The sequence below is a fragment of the Malus sylvestris genome, chromosome 17 (genome assembly GCF_916048215.2).
Source record: "Malus sylvestris chromosome 17, drMalSylv7.2, whole genome shotgun sequence".
Taxonomy (NCBI): Eukaryota; Viridiplantae; Streptophyta; class Magnoliopsida; order Rosales; family Rosaceae; genus Malus; species Malus sylvestris.
Genome location: NC_062276.1, coordinates 3172820 through 3194907, shown reverse-complemented (window position 1 = coordinate 3194907; position 22088 = coordinate 3172820). Strand labels below are relative to the sequence as shown.

Here is a 22088-nt window from a genome sequence, read left to right as displayed (position 1 = left end):
AAAGACAGAGGAGAGAGATTTTCGTATATTCCAAGTCAAACAGTCAAAATCTGCTATATGTTTCTGTTTGGACCCGATTTTACATCATCGGCCCAAGCGATCGAGGCCGTTGAGTGGACATGATTCTCGACTGGCAGATGAGACAGTGGAAATAATTTGATTATTAAAAGATAATATTATAATTATCTTTTAATATGAATTATCTTGGTATCTTTTTAAACCAACTAAATAGAGTGCGATTCATATCCCGAAATAAGCAGTAGAATTCGAATTGATGTCTGACAGCACTTGGAAGTAAAATGAATTTAAAATTCGTCTTATCAGAATGGTGATGGCTATTATGGATGAGGTGAGGATGAGATAGGAGACCTAAGGGGGTGTTGTCAGATGAAGTAAATTAATGGCATGTATGCCGTGAATCTCCCAAAATCTCCCAAATATATATATATAGCCTGCATGCCTATATGGCTATGCCGTGAGGCTCCCAAATATCTATTTTATATATATATATATATATATATATATATATATATATATAATAGTAGTTATCACTATTTGGTCAGATGATGTGATAAGCCTTGACATGCTTTTGATTTGTTTGAGAGGGCACGGCAGTTGAAGGATAGCCCTCTGATATGGATCAAATTTCTTTTCACAAGTTTAAGTTGCAGTTGGACTTTACAACTCTATCTAGTCGTGCCAAGCAAGTACATCAGCCATTATAAATACAGAGTCACGAACAACGGAAAGAGGACCTCCAATTCAACACACAACTGCCCTGCGCAAATTCTCTCAACAACTGAGATTTTTTATTTTCTCTTTTCGCTGACACATCTTCCGTTGGCATCAACAGCACTGTGGAAGCAACCGGTGATATCTTAAGTCGGCATAGATAGCTATCACCGTAGAATCAGCCGATCTCACAGCATCTTCCGTTGGCATCAACAGCACTGCGGCGAGGACGGTTGATTACCTATCCAAGTCTCGGTCGAGAAGGATTTCTGAATCCTTATTGGTCGAGGTCATCTCATCAGCCTTCTCGGCGAAGTGAGGTGTTACAAGTGATTACATTCGGCACGTTGAAAGCCGAATTTGATATTGGACTTCGTAAAAATAGTAACCTTATCTTCAGGTTCGAGAGCCCAAGAGGCCGAGACGTGTTCCTTTCTCGGCCGCAATCGCAAGACGCAGAAGTCAGCCGCGCGCCCAACGCAACATCAAAAAATTTACTCCTCGGCCGAGCTCGGCCGACGAGTTGGCACGCCCCGCAATCACCGACGGACGTAGTTAGCTTATAGATTACTCGGTCTGCGCGCCACGTAGGTTTTGTAGTTTCTAGGGTCAACAGTTTCTTAAGCAAAAAAAAATACTCATCCCATCCTTTTTTTTTTTTTGAGAATTTAACAAAAAAATTCTTTAACTGTTTATTTTAATAAAAAATTATATTTTTACACTAAAAAGTTAATTCTAATATCATTCACCTTACCCTTTATTTTGTCCTTATCGTTAAAACTTAAAATTTTCAAATCTTTTTCATTAGTTTTTCTTTTTTTTTTAGTGAAAAGTTGCTTTATTAGAACACAACAATTACACTAGAAAAAGGCCACATACATACACACAAACAAAAAGACCTTCAAAGCAATTAAAGAGCCTGAAACAAAATTTTGAGCCCAAAACAAAAAACAAAGGAGTTTTAATACTGTTCACTTTAACGAAAAATCATATTTTTACACTAAAAAGTCAATTCCGGTAGTACTATTCAATTTACCCTTTATTTTGTCCTTATCGTTAAAACTCAAAGTTTTCAAACCCTTTTCATTAATTTTTCTAAAAAAAACATTGAAACTAACCCTAGCAGCTTCAAACCGTCTGTGTATTTACTAAAATAGATTAACAAAATAACCTTAATTTTATTTCATTTTTTTACAAAGATGATCTTTATAATATGATTTATAATATAAACGATTGTGCAATTCAAACACAATAAGTTTTGAGTAAGTTTCTTTTCAAACCTTTTTCATTAATTTTCCTAAAAAAAACATTGAAACTAACCCTAGCAGCTTCAAACCGTCTGTATTTACTAAAATAAATTAACAAAACCTTAATTTTAATTCATTTTTTTACAAAGATGATCTTTACATTATAATTTATAATATGAACGATTATGCGATTCAAACACAATAAGTTTTGATTTCAAGTTCCTACTCATCAACCAAACATTATTGTTTTATTAAATTAGATATTAAATTAATCACCGTACGTTGAGCTATATAATCAAACGGTGATAAAAACTAGTGACTACTTGGAGTGGATGTTTTTTCCTTGCAATCTCTTTGGGATTTAGGTTTCTTGCCTAATTAATGGTGAAGTATGTGATCGTGTTTGGGTCGACTAACCCCCACCTTCTCATTTGTCCATGTTCTGTGTAATAATGGCCATCCATGACTCACCCTTAGTGATTATGATAGTGATTATGATAATGCAAGGAGGGACGCTTTAGCATTAGATGCAACGTCGTGGTTAGGTTGTGAACTCCTCGCACTACTCTTTTCTAATAGTTTATTCGGTTGTTTGCCTCGGAGTAGGTTTTCTTGTAACTGAGCAGTAACTGCGCAGAACAAATGTGAAGGAAAACAATCTCAGACATCCAAGGAAGGAAAAAAGCAGCATAAGCTCTCAAGCCCGGCGAAAGGCGAAAGCTCTTAGGCGGCCACTGCGAATGTTCTTGAGAAACAAGCCTTACATTTTGTCATCATCGATATCCATTTTTTTACATTCAGACAAAAATTCTAATTCAAAAAAATAATCATAATATAAATAAAAATAATAATTCTGCTCAGATAATTTGAATTTTCATTCTCATTGATTTTTTTACAAAACCTCTGAAGTCTGACATGTGAATTAATTCAGAAATCATCACAGCAGAATATTGTAAAAATAAATAAATATTAACCCCGAAAACAAAAATTAAGCAACAAGTAGAAACTAATTGCTCTCATAATTTCTCTTAAGAGTTATCCATTCATGTTCTGAATCGGAATAGCGTATATTGCCAATTCCAGGCACGTAATCACAGAGCAAGATTAACACAAAATTCGAACAGAATTTAAAAAAAAAAATAGTTTAAACGAAAATTTGAAATTGGTAAAAATTGGAAGAGCGATCAGAGATGGTTAAGGGTTGTCGGTCACGGTTAAATCAGAAACACGGACCAATAAGTTCCTCATCATATCAGACTTTAAACCCTAATATTTCTAATTAAATTGGTTTTTTTTTTTTTTGAGAAATTCATGAAACAAAAAAATATCAACAAAAAATAGGAAGAGTGGAAGAAATCATCAGAGACTTAAATACTACGAATCACGGAAAATGGAGCGTATCCATCATATTGTTGCAGTATTTTCTTCATCACCTGATTCGCAATTTCCACATCACAAAACTAAAATTGAAGTATAACAAACTAAATAAATCATACATGAAGAGGGAGGGGCGGCGGAGGCGGAGGGGCGGCGGAAGGGGAGCGGGCAGCGGAGAGTGTGTGTTTCTGTGCAGTTGACGAGAAACCCTAGAGCGACAGGAGGTGGAAGAAGAAGATGGTTTGGAGCTCTAGGAGAGCATATTTATAGTGTAACGGCGGAGGTGTTAAAACCCTAATGCGAAGGTTCTGGATTTTGATATGGGCTTTCAGACATAAATGGGCCTTGTATTCACTTACTACGTATTCATACTGCAAAGGCCCATCTCTATACTAGTCCACAAATGAATTCCAAAAACAGATCTTTTGGGCTAGTATGACCTACAGGTGGGCCAGGGGCTATTCCGTTTGGTTCGGTTAAACTTTCAAACCACATACTGACTCAAAATTTTGCTTACTCACTTTTTTTTACGTGTGAACGGTTGAGATTTAAGTGATTAAGCTTGTGAAAAAAAAAATTGCAATGGAGAATTTCGACACTAACTCAATGCAAGTGTTAACAAAATAATAAAAGTAATATTGACAATTAAGTTATGTTTAGGTGAGTTTCAAAGAGTCAAATTCGATAGGAACCAAACCGCTTAGTTTGGTTCTGTTCGTATAAGATTTCATTGCTTTAACATAAAATTCGAACCAAACTGCTCAAATTCGTTTGGTTTGGTCTGGTCTAGTCTGGTCAGATTGAACAATTCGAACAATTGTCTGACTACTCCTAGGTCTTTCCCTTCTAAAATTCGGAGAAATTGAGGATCCAACGAAAATAAACGTAACATATAAACATAACCATAAGAACTAAAAGCAAATAAAACTTGATACTTATTACAATGAAAATACTCTTAATTCAAATATAAAACTGGATTACCACAAATGAAGGGCAAACTAGCTACAAAGAGGTATACCCAGCAGCACCCCACCCTGCAGGACAAAATGTGATCACATACTCGCTTGCCTTGCAAGTCACCAATGGAGGTGGTGAATCATAAGCATAGCTGTAATACGACGGGCAAGCATCTTTGAATATCTTCGAGTACACACTCGGCTTGCATTTTTCCGGGGTTCCATACTTATTCCGGCAACAAAACGAGTCCGTATCAAACGCCAAACAAGCGCTTTTGCACGCCACAACTTCCCCTTCGTCGTTTAAAACCTTCAGCTCATCGGGGCAACAAGTTTTCAAATCTTTCAAACACCCTCTGACAGCGCAATTGGATGCCGCTGGCCTTGATAAGATTGCAACCGGAAGATTATATCCATCAACCACGCTCACAGCGTAGAAATTTGGCTTGCCTTTGTCGTCTTGAAGCGAAACTTCCACTAGTGTCACCGGTGGATTGCCTATTAGTCCATTGCATGCTAATCTTCCGCCACAATCTCCTGTTTCGCAAGCAGGCTTGCAGTTGGAGACAAAGTCGCATCCTGTTCGGGCCCAAATCCGACCACTCCATGACCACGGGGCAGTAATGGGCTGAGTATGTCCGGCGGGGAGGAAGAAGCCGCCATCAGCTATCACAGGCTCTCCGGTGTTGGGGGCAGTCGCTGGCCATATGGGGAAGGGGCACTTATTCTGTATGTAAAATGTAACTGTATGTGCCATTCCCTGTCCTGCAATAGAATATATTGATTCAATGCTGTCATACATATAAGATTAAGAACATATTTGACACTGAAAAATATGAATCTACTCTAAAAGCGGAAAGTGATTTTCGCATTCACGTTTTCTCCCCTGTACTCCTAATTTTTATGTTTCAACGAAATTACCAAATAACATGAAAGTCCACAGTAGGAGCAGAAAGAAAGCGGCAACAGAGTCAGGCAACTTCATGGTACATTCAGGTGGAATACAATGTTTGTTTAGCAGCAACATTTATAGGTAAAGTTAAATGGTGCTTCTTCTTGGATTGCACTTCAAGGTTTGAAGTGGACAATCTTCGGAGATAATTAAGACAGGATTATAGTTATGTTGCCCCTTTAAGCAACATTCTTAAACTGCCATTTGGACCCTCCGTTGACAAATCATGAGAAGCAAAACAATGTCTAATTACTTTTGCACACAAAAATCACCACTAATAGGCCACATGGAAAAAATAAGATGGGCAGTAATTATCAGCGGTGCCGACTAAGCAGAAAAAAGAGTTATGTGACCCTCAATTCCCAACTTTAAGGTCACTCTTTTATATGGTAAAATATTATGTGCAATCGATTATATATGATAATGTGTCTATTTTTCTTCTCATGTGATATATTATGTGAAGGAAGAGATACTAAAATAATGCTAAACATAAGAGCATATAAGTTCGGTTATACCTAAGTTTCTCTCATTTTGTGTGCAAAATCTCAACTGAGTATAAACTTGTTCATGTTATACATCTCATGTGTCACGTGAGGAGCAAGATTGATAAGGGAGGATATACAATTGGTTGCACCTAAATTTCTCTTAGAAAGCAGAAAGGCAAAAGCTTTACAACAATTTGACAACGGGTCAATGATGATGAAAGATTTGTGTAATATGATAAACGAAATATTAAGGAGACTCACTCAAAAGTGACTCTCTATGAACTAATGTTGACATGAGAATTAAAGTTAAATTGTGAGGTGATAAAAAGTTTATAGAGAGTCTCCTTAGCATTTCTCAAAAACTCTCGGATAATCATCAATGCAATTAATGTGGTAATCAAGAAATTCAACCCAGGATTCTGACCAGACCCTCTCAGCTTTTGTGCATTGTTTTCTTTCCAAAATCCAGATAATATTTGTTATAACAATAGTGATATTTGTTGCCCATTTTATAACAAAATAATAAATGAGTTCCCTTCTTGTTCCGGTCTCTGCAAAATATGTTTCAGAAATTCAAAAAATAAAAAATTGCCTCTTTTTAGTAAAATCTATTCACATACATGGAAAATGACATTATTGTCCAGAGTGGATTACCTTACCTTCTCCTTCACCTGCCACATTCAGCTGTCAAGAATATCCAATGGTATGCACACTGCATCCCCTGCATCAATTTCACTTTGCAAATTTGCTATTCACCATCTCAGCAAATACCATCTACTCAAGTCTGGATGCAGTACATTGAAACTGTTCATACTCACAAACTTATATACACCAAAATGTCGCTGTGACGATATATCACGGACCTTCCACCAACCCAAAATTGAGAATCACATTGCACCAAACACTCAAACCAGAGGGAAGGCCACCACGGTATTGGCTGAGGAGGTGTAAAATATGTTTTTGCACTTTCGATTTCATTAGAAAAATCTGAAAGGCTTTTGTCGTCCTCGTGAACAGGGATTCTCTGTTCCTTTCTCTCTCATCCTCCCTCTCTCTCTCTCTCTCTATCTCTCTGTGTTGTGTTTTGTCTCCAAGCTGTAACATTTTCTGGGACAGAGAGTAAGAAAATGGACATTGGTTCTCTCACCCCGTTCTTCCCACACTCAGTCTCATTTCAAATTTGAACACCGTTTTTGTACACTCTCTTTTGGGTCCCTACGCTCAGCTCCCTTCTTCGCGCCCGCGTCTCTCTCGTCCTCCCTTTGACCACCTCGTTCACACCCCCATCCAACCCCATCCCACCACCAACCCCCATTTCTTATCGCATTTTTTGTCTCTGACATTCATCGAACACCTCATCCGCAACCTCTCAACCATGGACAAGACGCCCCCTTCCGGCGAATACCAGAACGGCGAATCCGTCACCAGCAACCTCCAAGATCTCAGCTTCCAAAACAGCTTCAGCATTAGCATGTGTAGCAGCACCGTTTCTGGGTCCGATAGCACCAAGGTCAGCAGCACTGGAACTCCAGAAGTACACAAGAACGCCGAGAATGCTGATTGCGAAGACGAAAGTGACAAAAGCAGTTTAAGTCACTTGGGTAATTCCAGCCTGTCCGATCCGAACGAGGGCAGCTGCAGGAGCTTCTGCCCTTCGAAGCCGCACAAAGGCAACGACGCGCGGTGGGACGCGATACAATCAGTGAATTCCAGAGACGGAGACTTGGGTCTCGGCCATTTCCGGCTGCTGAAGAAGCTCGGCTGCGGTGATATCGGAAGCGTCTACTTGGCGGAGCTGAGAGGGATGGGTTGCTTTTTCGCCATGAAAGTAATGGACAAAGGAATGTTGGCGGGGAGGAAGAAGCTGATCAGAGCTCAGACGGAGAGGGACATATTGGGGTTGCTGGACCATCCGTTTCTTCCGACCCTCTATTCGAATTTCGAGACCGATAAGTTTTCTTGCTTGTTAATGGAGTTTTGCTGCGGCGGCGATCTTCATACGCTGCGGCAGCGCCAGCCCGGGAAGCATTTTACTGAACAAGCAGCGAGGTTAGCGTCGATTTGTCTTGATATTACCCTTTTGTCCTTGTATTTTCTCTGCGTGATATTATTAAGGAATAAGGACGTCGTAGTTCTTTCGTCTGTATATTGTATCCACACTGATAACTATTTAAGACACGATAGATGGATGATGAACGGACACAATTAATTAATCCTTCGATTTTTCATAATGAGAATTCGGAAATGATCATATTCCCTATTTAAGGACTTTGAAAATACATTAAAATAATTGAAAGCGTTTTTAGTATAAATATTTTTCAAAACTCACCACTTCCTTCAGTTTTCAACCATCTTGTTATGTTTGTAGCCACAACACTCTTATATGTGGTTGGACGGACCTAGATCCCAAAACCGTTGGCTTGATAGCCGTGTGGCCACCAACATTATGATTCCGTTAAATCCTCCCCCTTCCTGTTCTCTCTCGTGGGGATGGACTTACCTACATCGCGTACTGCACTGTGGCAGTATCTCACAGTTATAACGCAATATATGTCATGTGTTTTAACATTCTTACATGTCAGTGAGTATTGGTTACATTCATAGTGATTTATGATCAAATTGCATTTTGTTTTGCAGGTTCTATGCTTCAGAAGTGCTTCTTGCCCTAGAGTATCTCCACATGATGGGAGTGGTGTACAGAGACTTAAAAACAGAAAACGTGTTAGTGAGGGAGGACGGCCATATCATGCTTTCCGATTTCGATTTATCGTTGAGATGTTATGTGAGTCCTACTCTCGTTCAGTCCGGCAACGATCCATCTTGTAGAATAACTACTTACTGCATTCAGCCTGCATGCATTGATCCGTCGTGCAAATTACCGGTTTGTGTTCAACCTGCTTGTTTGCAACCCTCTTGCTTTAAGCCTCGGTTTCTTAGGTCCAAATCAACCAAGGAGAAAGCCGAAAGAACAGGTTTTGGAAATTCGGATTCGTTGCCTGTACTTATTGCTGAGCCAACGAGTGCCCGCTCTATGTCATTCGTCGGGACACATGAGTATTTAGCTCCCGAAATAATCAGAGGTGACGGTCATGGTAGCGCAGTTGATTGGTGGACTTTCGGTATCTTCTTGTATGAGCTGCTGCATGGGAGGACGCCATTCAAAGGGAATGGAAACCGGGAGACGTTGTTCAATGTGGTTGGTCAGTCTCTTCAGTTTAAGGATGGATTCAACGTCAGTTTCGCCGCAAAGGATTTGATCCGGGGCTTACTTGTGAAGAACCCTCAAAAGAGACTGGGATTTCAACGTGGTGCCACAGAAATTAAACAGCACCCCTTCTTTGCAAGCATAAATTGGGCTCTCATTCGCAGCACGCGCCCGCCGGAGATTCCAAAACCGTTTGATCTTGCTACTCTAAGTCACACATTCAAGTCTGCAGTGCCTCAGAACAAGAAGGGAGCTACCGAATCGAATCGATCGTCAGGTCCATACTTAGATTTTGAATTTTTCTGATGAATTTTGATGGCGCGAGAGAAAGGATTTTAGCATTCTTGTGAGTTGTTCATGTTCTCAATGACATATTATCTTCACATAATTCCTTCATTCAACTCATTGCATAGTGGGGGTGTAAAATGGAACCTAGCTAGCTTTCCTTTGTCACTTGGCATGGGCGTTTCTTTACCCTTAAGAGCAACTCCACCCTTGGTGGTTGCTCGAGGGACAGGCGAAGAGAAAGGGCCCGAGGGCCGGTGGATAAGGCTCCAGCGTTGGGCAGCCCGAGTGAAGGTGGGAGCCCGAGGGCCAGGTCCGTGGAGGATTGCCAGCCCTACAGCCCGAGGTGGGTGTGACGTCAGGCTAACGCCAGGCCTGGCGTCGGTCTTTTTTTATTTTTTTTGTGTCAGGCGCGTGCTCCTCACTCACGAGTAGGGGCGCGTCAGCCGACAACTTTATAGGGCACGGGGCTCGCACGCTAGTTTTCGCAGGTGATCGTTGGGAAGCCACGTGGCTTCCCACGATCCGTTCGATCTCAACGGCTCTTTAATATGAGCTGTTCGATTTGAAACGGTAATTAAAAAAAATTGATTTAATATCAACCGTTCGATCTGAGATCAACTGTTTATATTAATATGCTTTATAAATTAAAAAAAAAAGTTTTAAAATTTAGAAAAGTTACCGTTGTGACATGTGGCACAATCTGGAGTGTTAGAATTTAATTTTTTTTAAATCCAACGACAGAGATTAATTATTTGAATAAAAAAATTTAAAAATTGTAAAAAATCCGAAAAAAAATTCTGAAAATTTAAAAAAAATGTTTCTACTTTTCTATAAATACCTTCTCATTGGATAAAAATTTTATCGAAATTTATGACCAATAATAGTCGTTTTGGGTAAATGACACGTGGCGCAACGAGAACGATTTAAAATATCTTATCCGAAATTACAAATAAACTTATTTAGTATTATTTTGTAAAAAACAATAATAATAATAATATTTTATTGCCTATTGCCAGGGCTATTCAAGTGCAACAATGGAGATGCAAAAGGCAGTTACTGTTCATTAGGGCAGTTACTGTTCACATGGTGGATTGAATAGTGGATTGCCTGGGGGTAGGGCTCCAAGGGTGGAGTTGCTCTAAGGACGTCACAATGGCGGGGCAAGACACTAATCACGCGTTGGCATATGAAAAAATTAAAAACGCTACCCTTTGCGATTTGTTTGGAATACTATAACATCCAATTTGTAGATGGTTACTTAAGTCTCTCTCCCTCTATTGGTGTGAGGTTGTGGAGAAAAACATCGGGCACATACTATTTACTTCATTCGTCCTGACATAAAACTAGGAACAAGATTTGGTTACTTAAAGAATGCGTAGGAGTTCCTACTCAAAACCGTTCGTTGCCGATTTATAAAACTTTGTGTTTATGATCGGAACCATTTATGTTACAAATCACTCTATAAAAATCACCTCTGCAAAAGTCAATTAAAATTACGGTTGGTTGTGTAGTTTTGTTGTACAATAAATTGACTAAACAATCTTACTTTTAATTCATTTTTTACTGAGATGATATTTTCTAAGTGATTCATATATGAAAGGTTCTCAATATATGCATGAAGCTCTGTGATTCTAACATGAAGAGTTTTGTGTATAAATTCTTACTTATCCTTGAGTGGTCAAACATTGTTCATAAAACCAGCATTCTTCATGTATTTTAACTCACCAATTATTCTTGAACCCTACATGTTGTACGAACTGCCTTAATGAGGCAGCCCTACACAAACATCGGGCACAACAATTTGCCTCGTTCGCTCTCACATAAAACCAACCGTCCCATGTATTAAAACTCACAAACCCTAACATATTGTACGCACTACCTTAGAGCACTTCCAGCGTTGGCTGGAGCTCAGGGGACAGGCCAGCAAACAGGGCCCGAGAGCCCGGCCTATTGACTCCAACGTGTGGGAGCCCGAAGGACAGGGCATGCTCAAGCACCAGGCCTGTCACGAATTGCCAGCCCGTGAAACCGAAGGCTATCTGACGTAAGGTTAACGTCAACCCCTTTTTTTATTTTTTTCTGTTAGGCGCTTGCACTGCACCCACGCGTGGGGGCGTGTCACCCTACATGTTTTCAGCGCATGGGGCCCGCAACGCAATTTCAAATTGTTTCCGTTGGGAAGCCACGTGGCTTCCTATGGTCCGTTGGATCTCAATGGCAAGAAAATGTAGACCGTCAGATTTGCAACGGTGAAAAAAATAAAAAAAATCTTATTTAATATCAACCGTTGGATCTAAGATCAACGGTTGATATTATTCTCCTTTATAAATAAAAAAATAGTTTTAATTTCAAAAATGTTACCGTTGTGCCACGTGGCACAATCTGGAGTGTTGAAATTCAATTTTTTTAATCTAACGGCAGAGATTAATTAGTTGAATAAAAAAAATTTAAAATTAATAAAAATCTGAAAAAAAAAATTGAATTTTTTTTAAAAAAATTGTTTTTACTTTTCTATAAATACCTTCTCATTATCATCTACCTTACACCATTATTTCATATTTTCTCAACTACTTTCAACCACATTCTTATCTTTCTCTCAAAGTTTCAATCCACTTTTTTTTTCAACAAATGACTACTGATGCAGATACGAATTGGACGCTTCTTGAAGATGTTGCGTTATCATCTCTCATTCTATGCTCCTCGTCCTCTTCCCTCTCATTTTGGGCCACCTGGAGATTGAACATTTCTTATGATTGGTTAAACAATTCTTCCTCTTGCTGATCAAGTTTCCACATCATCCTTAAAGAAGAAGACATTGTAAAAATGAAGCATAAACTATGAATAATGATATAGATTTTCGTGAAGAATGAAGCAGAAACCACACCTGGAGATTGAACATTCCTTCTGATTGGTTAAACAATTATTTCTCTTGCTGATCGATTTCCCACATCATCCTTAAAGAAGAAGACATTATAAAAATAAAGCAGAAACTATGAATAATGATATAGATTTTCATGAAGAATGAAGCAGAAACTATTAATAATGATAGAGATCTTGAGAAAATTGGTGTAAGATTTGTGAGGATGGATGGTAGATTATATGGAGGATTCAGAAATGATTAGGTTGTAGATAATGCCACGTGGCATGCTGTCATTCGTTGAAAATCTGATGGAAATCTATCCTAAAAAATTATGACACGTAAACACGACGTGATTGGTTAATAATTTTATCGGAAATCCATCACCAATAATTGTCTTTTTAAATTTTATGACACGTGACGCAACGAGAACGATTAAAAATCTTATCTGAAATTACAAATAAAATTATTTTGTATTATTTTATAACTTTTCGGATAATGACACGTGACGCAACGAGAACGATTAAAAATCTTATCCAAAATTACAAATAAAATTATTTTGTATTATTTTATAAATAAATAAAATGATAATATTTTATTGCTTATTGCCAGAGCTGTTGAAGTGCAACAGTAGAAATGCAAAAGACGGTTATTATTTATTAAGAACAGTTACTGTTTATTAAGTGGATAACATAGTGTCTTGCTTGGGGTGTAACTGCTCTTAATGCGCCAGCCACACACGTACCGGTACTGCCATGATGTGGCAACCCTATTGAATACTCCATCAGTGGTGTCGTCTTTTCAATCACTTCACTATATGTTGGAGCCGGAATTGACATGAAAAATGTCTGAAACTTTGGCTGGAAATGCACTTTTTGAAAATGAACTTTTGTCTCCTTAGCACTTTGATCTCTTTTGTTCTTTTATAATCTGATTTATGAGTGTTTTGATTCTGCTTTTTTTTTTTTAAGAGCGTTTTAACAAAAAACTTCTAGTATTGTTTATTTTAACAAAAAATTATATTTTTATCTTTTTTTAGTACTATTCATTACATCTTTATTTATCATTTTTACTAAAATTAAATTTTTTTTTAACATTTCATTAATTTTTCTTTTTTTTTGAATGGTTCCATGCGCTTCTTTTTCTTGTGCAGCCAGCCTTTCTTTAGTATTATACTTGAGGGTGACGTTATTTATACGCTTCTTATAATTTTCGGTTATCCGACCAAATGCATTAAAAATGATCAAATGACACAAATTAATAAAGAAAGTGTAAAAGATAAAAAGAAGTATGTGGATTCCACTACCCAAACTTTTTCATTAAACTTTTCCTAAATTGTGAAAATGAAAATTTTATTTGGACCCATTTGTTTTATCCCGACATCCAACTAAGCAATTTTCTCTAACGAACTCCCAAATTTGCCCCTAAATAAAGAAAAGAAAGAAAATAGAGAGTGGTCTTTTTATTCTCTTTCGCTTCCTCCCTCTTCGAAAATAGAGAGTGGTCTTTTTATTCTCTTTCTCTTCCTCCCTCTTCTCATACCTTTAGAAGAATATGAATCATCATACTATATCGGCGTCGATGCCAACGTCGACGTCGAACATGGCTCCGCACTATGCTCCCGTCAATCCCACTTCAAATCGGCCTCCAATTGACTGGATCCACATTCAAATAGAGAAACAAGAAGGAGAGCATCAATGATCGACGGTATTCCACTAAACATTTAATGGCAAAGTTGGAATTCTAAATTTAATTTTCTTAAATTCTTTATTTATTTAATGGCAAAGTTGGAATTCCACTAGATATATAAAAAAAAATGAAAACAGTATTTAACTTTCAGTTTTTGTTTTCACTTTTGAAAAATAAAAAATTATTGGTTAACTAGGTTTAGTTTTCAGAAAATAAAAAGCAAAAAACAATTCAAAATTTGAATTTGGGTTTGAGTTTTTATTATTTTTTTAACTATAAAAACTTAAAACAAAATAGTTATCAAACGAGACATAAAAATTATTATATTTCACCACAACTTTTACATCGAGCATTTTTCAACTCCCTCCTTCCCGAGAGAAGTTTCTATGCTATTAAAACATAGCCCAATACATTATATGTCATCATAAAAGTTGAAATAACTTTGTAAGTGTCTATTTCTGACCTTATAATATAGGAAGCCTTTAAGGGAAGAGATCCCTATTTTTTTTATTATATAAAAATAGGGATTAGTTGTGGGATCCACATGACATTGAATTTTAACGATCTGAACCGTCTATTTTTCAAGTTGCACCTCATAGATCATTCTTCCAGAATATTAGGCAAATCGGAAATATTTAAGACATCTAATTGGGTTTAAAAAAAATTAACGTATTGTTTGAGCCCAAAAATATGGTTTTGAGCCAAGTTTATAATGTTCTTGGCCTAATGTTGGTTGGGCCGAGTTCAGAGTCCTTCTCGGCCCAGAGGTTGTGCATGGGTATCATTGAGATTGAATTGAATTGTTGCAAGAATTATTTATTAATCAAGACTTACAAACTAGATGATTCAGATTGTAAAAATTTGATGTGGAATAAACCTCATACCTAGTCTCTATTTAAAAAAATAATAATAGAAATTCTTTTGCAAGAAGGGCCTGAATTCATGACATACTGGGTCATGTTTCAAATCTACTGGATAATCTTCATCCTCCCCCTCACCCCCTCCAGCTACGTGTCATCAATGACAGTCTTAAAAGCCACATGAATTATTACGGTTATTGGGCCACCGGTGGGCCGAGCAAACCAAAGACCGCGCGGATAACTTTCCATTATCATCTGATTAAGGACAAATACGAGGCCACTACACGACAGACATCGGCGACACGCACGAAGATGCTCTCAATTTCTTTCACCAAAACGCATTAAAAACATTAAAGCATGATAGAGATCAACGTTCATGTCATTAGAGTCATGCATGGCTAATAGATCAATATTTTTATTAAGAAATCATTTTGAGGTTTACGATACAATATAATCAGTTTAATTATGTTATAACACGTTAATATTTATTATAATATGACTTTACAAACTCGGTGTTTAGAAGAAAAATTTCTTATGACTGTCATCGTTAGCATGATATATTGATTCACTTACATTATACCTTAACTCATTACAACACGTAAATTGACTCACATTTTGAGTAATGTGACTCATATTCCAAGTAATGTAGCATTGTCGATGTGCGCTCAAAGCACAAAATAGTACATTGTATGTTATAATTTTTCAGATACACTAAAAAAAACCTATTCATAAACGTCTCCATAATATTAAGCACTAATACAATAATTAGCATCTTTCTCTCTCATCGTTCATTATTAAGCCTCATACACAATACAACACACACAAGACAAATGGGTGGTGAATCCAATATGATGTTTTCACCATTTCTCACTTGTTTTCGGAACTCTCGGCGACACTGTCATTGATCACATAAGCCAAAACATTCAAGCAACCACCATATTGCTCTCTCTGTCTCCCTCTATATATATCCACATACAAACCCTCTTAGTCAGGTGCTAATAACAAATTAACACTAACTAAACATAAAAATTGTTAGTACAAACAGTTTTTCCATAGCCAAGGTAGTCTAATTGGCAAAAAATTCATTCCCCTCCATGGCCACCACTGTAGAGGAACGTTCTCTTCCTACCTTCTCGACAATCGACCGCTGCCCGTCAATTGGTCGCGAAAAACATACCGTGATGGCGGACATGGATGGCACTTTGCTTAGAGGACGGAGCTCATTCCCTTACTTTGCCCTCGTCGCGTTCGAGGTCGGCGGCATACTAAGGCTTCTCTTTTTACTACTGGCGTCTCCACTCATTGGCCTGCTGTACTACTTTGTATCGGAGTCAGCCGGCATTCGTGTCATGGTTTTTGCCACCTTCGCCGGCATGAGAGTTTCCGACATCGAATCCGTGGCGCGTGCGGTACTCCCCAAGTTCTATTCAGCGGACTTGCACTCCGAGACGTGGAGAGTCTTCTCTTCATGTGGGAAACGCTGCGTTTTGACCGCGAACCCCAGAATCATGGTGGAGCCGTTTTTGAAGGAGTTTTTGGGTGCTGACCTGGTTCTGGGGACTGAGATCGACACCTACAGAGGCAGAGCCACTGGGCGGGTTCTCAATCCCGGAGTTTTGGTCGGTGAAGCCAAGGCCAACGCGCTTAACAAAGCGTTTGGCAACGAGCCCTCGTCCGCACCAGATATCGGGCTCGGTGATCGGAAAACGGATTACCCATTCATGAACCGATGCAAAGAGAGCTACGTGGTTCCTGCTACGCCGGAAGTCGAGGCGGTGAGCCACGACAAGTTGCCAAAACCGATAGTGTTTCACGACGGAAGGCTGGCTCAGAAGCCATCGCCGCTCATGGCTTTGCTTATAATTCTTTGGATCCCGGTCGGTTTTCTTTTAGCTTGCTTGCGAGTAGCAGCCGGCTCACTGCTTCCTATGCACGTCGTATACTACGCTTTTTGGGCGTTGGGCGTACGGGTGTATATCAAAGGGACCCCACCACCTCCCGCCAAGAAATCCACAGGCCAAACCGGAGTTCTTTTCATTTGCTCCCACCGCACTCTCCTCGACCCGATTTTTCTCTCGACCGCTCTAGGCCGGCCCATTCCGGCCGTGACCTACTCTCTCTCGCGCCTGTCGGAGCTCATCTCGCCAATTAAGACCGTCCGGCTCACCCGGGACCGGGTCAAGGACGCGAACCAGATTAAAGAGCTCTTGGAACAAGGCGACCTCGTCATATGCCCCGAGGGAACAACGTGCCGGGAACCATTTTTGCTCCGGTTTTCAGCCCTGTTCGCTGAGCTGACAGACGAGCTCGTCCCCGTAGCCATGTCAAACCGGATGAGCATGTTCCACGGGACGACGGCTCGAGGATGGAAGGGGATGGACCCGTTCTACTTCTTCATGAACCCTAGCCCGGCGTACGAAGTGACGTTTTTGAACAAGCTGCCTTACGAGATGACTTGTGGTGCCGGGAAGTCGAGTCATGACGTGGCGAATTACATACAGAGGAACATCGCGGCGAGCTTGTCGTACGAGTGCACCACCTTCACGCGGAAGGACAAGTACCGGGCTTTGGCGGGGAACGACGGCATCGTGGCGGAAAAGTCTAAGCGCGCGGCTACAGCTAAGAAAATTATGGGCTGCTAGCCATAATTGGTGTGTGTGTTTTTTTTTTGTTCCTTCTCATAAATTTAATCGCAGATAATCACATGCATATAACAACTTATGCATGGTAATTAGTTGAAATACATTTACTAGTTTAAATGTATTTGTTATTCCTTTGCTTTGTACTTTCGCCTAGTCCTAGAGGTCAATTGTGAGAGAGATTTTTCAATGTGATTGGTACACGAGGTGGTACATCACATGTCACTATACAAATTGTGAGATATATATATTAAAAAGTTAATAACTTAAAAAGTAAAATTTTCCACCACTTACAAAACATGTGATGTACCACTCGTATTCTCGTCACAATTAAAATTTTCTCTAATTTTGATAAGGATAATTCTATTCACACATTCCCTTTAACCTCCTACACACTTTTGTTAATCTTTGTTCATTGATTTTTTTCAATTCTTTAGATCCGACGGTCAAAAATTAAGAAGGATGTGTGAGAGGTAAAATTGCATGTGTGGATAGTACAACCTTTTTGAAAATACCTAAGGCCAATTGCCCAGTTAATATGAGACATTTTTCAATATGATGGAAACACAGTGCAATATGCTAAGTGTAATAATATTTTCGTGCAAAACAATAAAATTTGTGAACTTTATTATAGTAGTCAACAGTTAATATTAACTGGCCCAATAATAAAGAGGTTGGGTAGTAGCAAAATGTAAATTCCCACAAGATCTCAGGCCCAATATTTAACCTTCCTAGGCCCAATATTTAACATTGTGTTACACAATGCAAGCCTAGATCTTTGAAGTTATACAACGAACGGAATCGAGAGTTCTAAGTGGGTCATTTTTTTTATTATAAGTATAATTAAGAATTTGGGATGAACGGGAAGTCGATTTAGTTACAGTGCGTAACTACACCTAACTCATGATTTACAAAAAATGTTGGTCGATGAAGACAATAGAATAATAGTCACAAAAACAAAAAAATTTATCATTGTAACAACTGACCTGACGAATCAACTAGCTACTAACTCGAAAAACCGATGGCACTAAACCGCACCATCTATACTCAGTTTACATGATAAGTTTTAGACCCATGACGAGTAGGAGAAAGCAACATTGCTGCAAAACATGAGTTTGATCCAACACCTCACTAATCCACTTAATGTGATAGCTACCCAATCAAACAGCCCTATCGAAATTTTTCTCTAACTAGCACAACAAAAAATAATCAAAAGGGTTACCAACGTAATTTCTTGAAGAACAAAGTCAATCCACCAGAAAGTTGAGAGAAATCCCAAAGGGTTAATATTGATTGATGATTGAATGATTACATTTGTTACATCATGATGACTTAAATAAAAGATTACAATTGCTTGGAACAACTAAAAGAAATCTAGGGATTAAACAACATTAATTAAACATTAATCGGATGGAAACCGAAAGGTATAGTATTTACTACGAAACTTTAAACACTATTTTGGAAGCTGAAACGATATAAGGTAGCCAAAATCCAACGCATATTCGTGGCGTCGTTCCTTTTTTGAAAAAAATATCACGGGCCCAAATCAGAACTCGGACACTAACTCTATAAATCCCACCGCATCCTTTTATTTTCCGACGATCCATTTCCTCTTCGATCTATTCTGTCATTTCTCTACCTCACCAACCCTTGGTATTTGTTTTTCTTTCTTTCGACTGACCTTTTGGATTTTGTATACCCTACGAGCCTCAAACTCAAGGAACATTCCAAAAAATAACAATTGGGGCTTTGACCGTAGAAAACATATGGAATTGGATCCTCCCCGAGGGATCCTCCCCGAGGGATCCTCCTAACCGACACGGATCGTTGGATTTTGATCTAACGGATATAATTATTATAATTTTAAAGAGACCTTCCTATTTGTAACCGTTGAATCAAAATCTAATGATCCGTATTGTCCGATCAGGAAGAATCCGAGGCTTTGCCTCGGAGAGGATCCAATTCCAAAACATATCCATTTACTTGTCACACCTGAATAAAAAGCTAAAAAATCGAATTAATTAATTAACTTTTAGCAAGAAAATTAATTAATTTGCAAACCAACCCACCGTTTTAGTACTTTTACCGCCATAAAACCCCAAGGAAGGGCCAACGTCTTCCCTCTTCGTCTCCTCCGATTCTGTAACATTTCTTACAGACCTTCACCAAAGCCCTAGATTTTCTCATGGATCTTCGATGCTTTCTCGCACTTTCTCTCTGTTTCCTCTGCATTTTCCCTCACCTCGCCCATTCTCGAACTCGCATCCCAGTATTGCTCGAGCAGAAGAAAACGTATTTCTCCGTCTCTTTCTCTCTCTACGTATTTTTTTATCTACATTTTTGTGGAATTAAATTTTTTGTTTGTTTGGAAATTGTGTGAATTTTCAGCGAGGGATCGGTGATCAGATTGAGAAGAGGAGCTTCATCTGCTACCTTCGATCCGACTCGTGTCAGTCAGCTCTCATGGCGTCCCAGGTTTGTTTTTCTCAATTGCATCTCCAATAATATCTGCTGAATTTCTCTTTTTATTATTGTTTCATTAATTTTTTTTTAAAATTCCCGTGTGATCAACAATCTACAGGGCGTTTTTGCATAAGGGGTTTCTTTCTGAGGAGGAATGTGATCATCTAATTGAAATTGTAAATGATTTTCTTCCCTATATTTTCATTGAATTTTGTTTTTAGTCCATCTGAAATTCACTAATTAGAGTCTTTAATCAGTAATAATTTGGTTTTAATTTTGAATTTGGTTTGGTTTGTGTGAATTTCGCGAGGTAGGCGAAGGATAAGCTAGAAAAGTCTATGGTGGCCGATAACGAGTCTGGCCAGAGTATGGAGAGTGAAGTCCGGACGAGCTCCGGCATGTTCCTTCTGAAAGCTCAGGTTTGTCAATTCCTCTGCTTTCCTGAATGGATGGTTTGAATTCGTTCGATGATTTTGATTTACTTCATTAATGTCGTAATGGTATCAGTCTAATGCGTTGTGATTCAATTTTTTTGTCACTTCATGTTATCCATTATACGTTTGAAGGTCTGCGGACATAGCTTAGAAATAGAGGATGTTGATGAGTTTGACAATTTGTAGTGCATCTTACTATGTACACATTTATGTATACTGTTTGTGGTAGATTCAACAACTCATAGTAGTCCTTTCGTGTAGTTCTGGACCTTCTAGTTCGGTACAATTGTTAATTTCTTTTGGTGTTGTCCAAGTTGTGGAATTATAACTGAAAAGCCGAACATTCTTCGGGTTATTAAGTATGGTTTTTCCACTGTGGACAATTGAATCTAGTGTGCGGAAATGGTCAAGATGATCATCTTCTTCTAATTTACATAAACTCAAGTTTGTTGTTCGTCATATAAAAAATGTGTGAGTGGGATTATTGATCAAACCTTCGTATCAACGTATCTGTTTCGGAAAATAGAGAAGTTTCTGTTTGTGCTTAGTTGTCAAGTAATGATCCTTCTTACTATGCTCTGAGGTCCATACCCATTATTCTCCTTTTGGTACGTTGCATGATAGATACATTCCCATGTGTGCATATATTTTCTATTTATTCTGTGACTTTTGAACTCAGAAGGCTTACTTGGTGTTCTTTGTTTCACCTTAAAGGATGAAATAGTTGCTAACATTGAGGCCAGGATTGCTGCATGGACCTTTCTTCCAGTTGGTAATTTCTCGTGCGCATTTGATTTATAGCTTATTGGACTACTGAGAAAGTGTCTTATTTCATCTTTATTGAAGTCTTATTTCATCTTTATTGAACTTCCTTTTCTTTTCTTATCAGAAAATGGGGAGTCCATTCAGATACTGCATTATGAACATGGTCAAAAGTACGAACCACATTTCGATTATTTTCAAGACAAGACTAACCAAGAATTGGGTGGCCACCGTGTTGCCACTGTATTGATGTATCTCTCTAATGTTGAAAAGGGTGGGGAAACAGTCTTTCCCAATTCGGAGGTAATTGGTTACTTGCAAGGCTGAATTCTCGTCCTCTTTTTTTTCCTTACCTATTGAATTTTCATTCGTCTTCTTATGTGTTGACAGGGAAAACTGTCTCAACCTAAGGATGATGACATGTCTGATTGTGCTAAAGACGGCTATTCAGGTATCACGTTATGATATGGTCACGTAAACTAAATGTATTTGAAACTTGCTGCTTAGTTATCTTTTAACTAATTCACAAGTGGGTGTGTCCTGTGTACAGTGCGGGAGCGGGTAGTGAATTGTAGTTTGAAATTCATAGAGACAAATCGTATTTGCTGTTATATTTGTGTTGTATTCATTTATTTACTATGTCTATGTATCCTTACAGTGAAACCGCACAAGGGTGACGCCTTGCTGTTCTTCAGTCTCCATCCCAATGCAACAACCGATCCAAGCAGCTTGCACGGGAGTTGCCCTGTCATTGAGGGTGAGAAATGGTCTGCAACCAAGTGGATTCATGTGAGATCCTTCGAGAAGTCACTAATAAAGCGTGCAACTGGCAGGGTTTGTTCAGACGAAAAAGATAACTGCCCCGTGTGGGCTAAAGCGGGAGAATGCAAAAAGAACCCAACTTATATGATAGGCACGGAGGGACTTCTTGGATACTGTAGGAAGAGTTGCAAGGCGTGTTCGTCCTAAGGGAGGTCAATATTTACACAGAACGGTTAAATGCTAAGTTGTACATAACATTGAGCTCTGCCATAGTGAGATATATGTTTGGCGCTGCTGTGCCCAGATCAAAATTTTAGAAACATTGTTCATTGTTGCACAGTTTACTATTACAAATATGAAAGGTTATTCGTTGAAGCATC

General features: G+C 38.7%; 4 protein-coding genes, 1 long non-coding RNA gene and 4 other non-coding genes across 11 annotated transcripts; 3 read left to right on the top strand and 6 right to left on the bottom strand.

The window, feature by feature from the left end:
• Positions 1-2635: 2635 nt before the first annotated feature.
• LOC126612692 (small nucleolar RNA SNORD14) lies at positions 2636-2761 on the bottom strand. Its single transcript, XR_007619261.1, has one exon. It is a non-coding gene; the product is annotated as a small nucleolar RNA SNORD14 (small nucleolar RNA).
• A 68-nt stretch (positions 2762-2829) lies between these two features.
• LOC126612729 (small nucleolar RNA R64/Z200 family) lies at positions 2830-2928 on the bottom strand. The gene has a single exon (XR_007619289.1). It is a non-coding gene; the product is annotated as a small nucleolar RNA R64/Z200 family (small nucleolar RNA).
• A 62-nt stretch (positions 2929-2990) lies between these two features.
• LOC126612728 (small nucleolar RNA U54) lies at positions 2991-3080 on the bottom strand. Its single transcript, XR_007619288.1, has one exon. It is a non-coding gene; the product is annotated as a small nucleolar RNA U54 (small nucleolar RNA).
• Positions 3081-3333: 253 nt separating this feature from the next.
• Positions 3334-3419, bottom strand: LOC126612726 (small nucleolar RNA Z199). Its single transcript, XR_007619285.1, has one exon. It is a non-coding gene; the product is annotated as a small nucleolar RNA Z199 (small nucleolar RNA).
• Positions 3420-4225: 806 nt separating this feature from the next.
• On the bottom strand, positions 4226-6745 carry LOC126612576 (pathogenesis-related thaumatin-like protein 3.5). 3 transcript variants are annotated; one of them, XM_050281038.1, is made up of 3 exons: positions 6613-6745; positions 6404-6533; positions 4226-5077 (listed from the first exon to the last, which is right to left on the bottom strand). In XM_050281038.1, the coding sequence occupies exon 3, from the start codon at positions 5067-5069 to the stop codon at positions 4359-4361; it is 711 nt and encodes a 236-aa protein (XP_050136995.1). In that variant the 5' UTR covers positions 5070-5077; positions 6404-6533; positions 6613-6745; the 3' UTR covers positions 4226-4358. The 3 variants fall into 3 exon arrangements, with proteins under 3 accessions (XP_050136995.1, XP_050136994.1, XP_050136993.1); XM_050281037.1 differs by lacking the exon at positions 6613-6745 and having other exon boundaries at positions 6409-6527; XM_050281036.1 differs by lacking the exons at positions 6404-6533; positions 6613-6745 and adding an exon at positions 5234-5362.
• Positions 6746-7124: 379 nt separating this feature from the next.
• LOC126612575 (serine/threonine-protein kinase D6PK-like) lies at positions 7125-9359 on the top strand. Its single transcript, XM_050281035.1, has 2 exons — positions 7125-7798; positions 8387-9359. Exons 1-2 carry the CDS (start codon positions 7125-7127, stop codon positions 9258-9260), a joined length of 1548 nt encoding a protein of 515 aa, XP_050136992.1. The 3' UTR covers positions 9261-9359.
• A 2365-nt stretch (positions 9360-11724) lies between these two features.
• LOC126609612 (uncharacterized) lies at positions 11725-12281 on the bottom strand. Its single transcript, XR_007618210.1, has 2 exons — positions 12127-12281; positions 11725-12041 (listed from the first exon to the last, which is right to left on the bottom strand). It is a non-coding gene; the product is annotated as an uncharacterized LOC126609612 (long non-coding RNA).
• Positions 12282-15516: 3235 nt separating this feature from the next.
• LOC126612597 (glycerol-3-phosphate acyltransferase RAM2-like) lies at positions 15517-17477 on the top strand. Its single transcript, XM_050281057.1, has one exon. The coding sequence runs from the start codon at positions 15743-15745 to the stop codon at positions 17288-17290; it is 1548 nt and encodes a 515-aa protein (XP_050137014.1). The 5' UTR covers positions 15517-15742; the 3' UTR covers positions 17291-17477.
• A 1894-nt stretch (positions 17478-19371) lies between these two features.
• Positions 19372-22083, top strand: LOC126612598 (probable prolyl 4-hydroxylase 7). Its single transcript, XM_050281058.1, has 8 exons — positions 19372-19579; positions 19676-19762; positions 19869-19926; positions 20065-20169; positions 20899-20956; positions 21074-21249; positions 21337-21397; positions 21605-22083. The coding sequence occupies exons 1-8, from the start codon at positions 19473-19475 to the stop codon at positions 21913-21915; spliced, it is 963 nt and encodes a 320-aa protein (XP_050137015.1). The 5' UTR covers positions 19372-19472; the 3' UTR covers positions 21916-22083.
• Positions 22084-22088: the final 5 nt, after the last annotated feature.

Bases quoted from the DNA above. Each gene is read 5' to 3' on its own strand.
- LOC126612576 (XM_050281036.1), bottom strand. From the start codon at position 5,339: ATGTTGCTGCTAAACAAACATTGTATTCCACCTGAATGTACCATGAAG. The intron at 5,078-5,233 runs GTAATTTCGTTG...ATTCTATTGCAG, and splicing joins GTGGACTTTCATGTTATTTG to GACAGGGAATGGCACATACA.
- LOC126612575 (XM_050281035.1), top strand. From the start codon at position 7,125: ATGGACAAGACGCCCCCTTCCGGCGAATACCAGAACGGCGAATCCGTC. The intron at 7,799-8,386 runs GTTAGCGTCGAT...TTTGTTTTGCAG, and splicing joins TTTACTGAACAAGCAGCGAG to GTTCTATGCTTCAGAAGTGC.
- LOC126612597 (XM_050281057.1), top strand. From the start codon at position 15,743: ATGGCCACCACTGTAGAGGAACGTTCTCTTCCTACCTTCTCGACAATC.
- LOC126612598 (XM_050281058.1), top strand. From the start codon at position 19,473: ATGGATCTTCGATGCTTTCTCGCACTTTCTCTCTGTTTCCTCTGCATT. The intron at 21,250-21,336 runs GTAATTGGTTAC...ATGTGTTGACAG, and splicing joins CAGTCTTTCCCAATTCGGAG to GGAAAACTGTCTCAACCTAA. The intron at 21,398-21,604 runs GTATCACGTTAT...GTATCCTTACAG, and splicing joins TGCTAAAGACGGCTATTCAG to TGAAACCGCACAAGGGTGAC.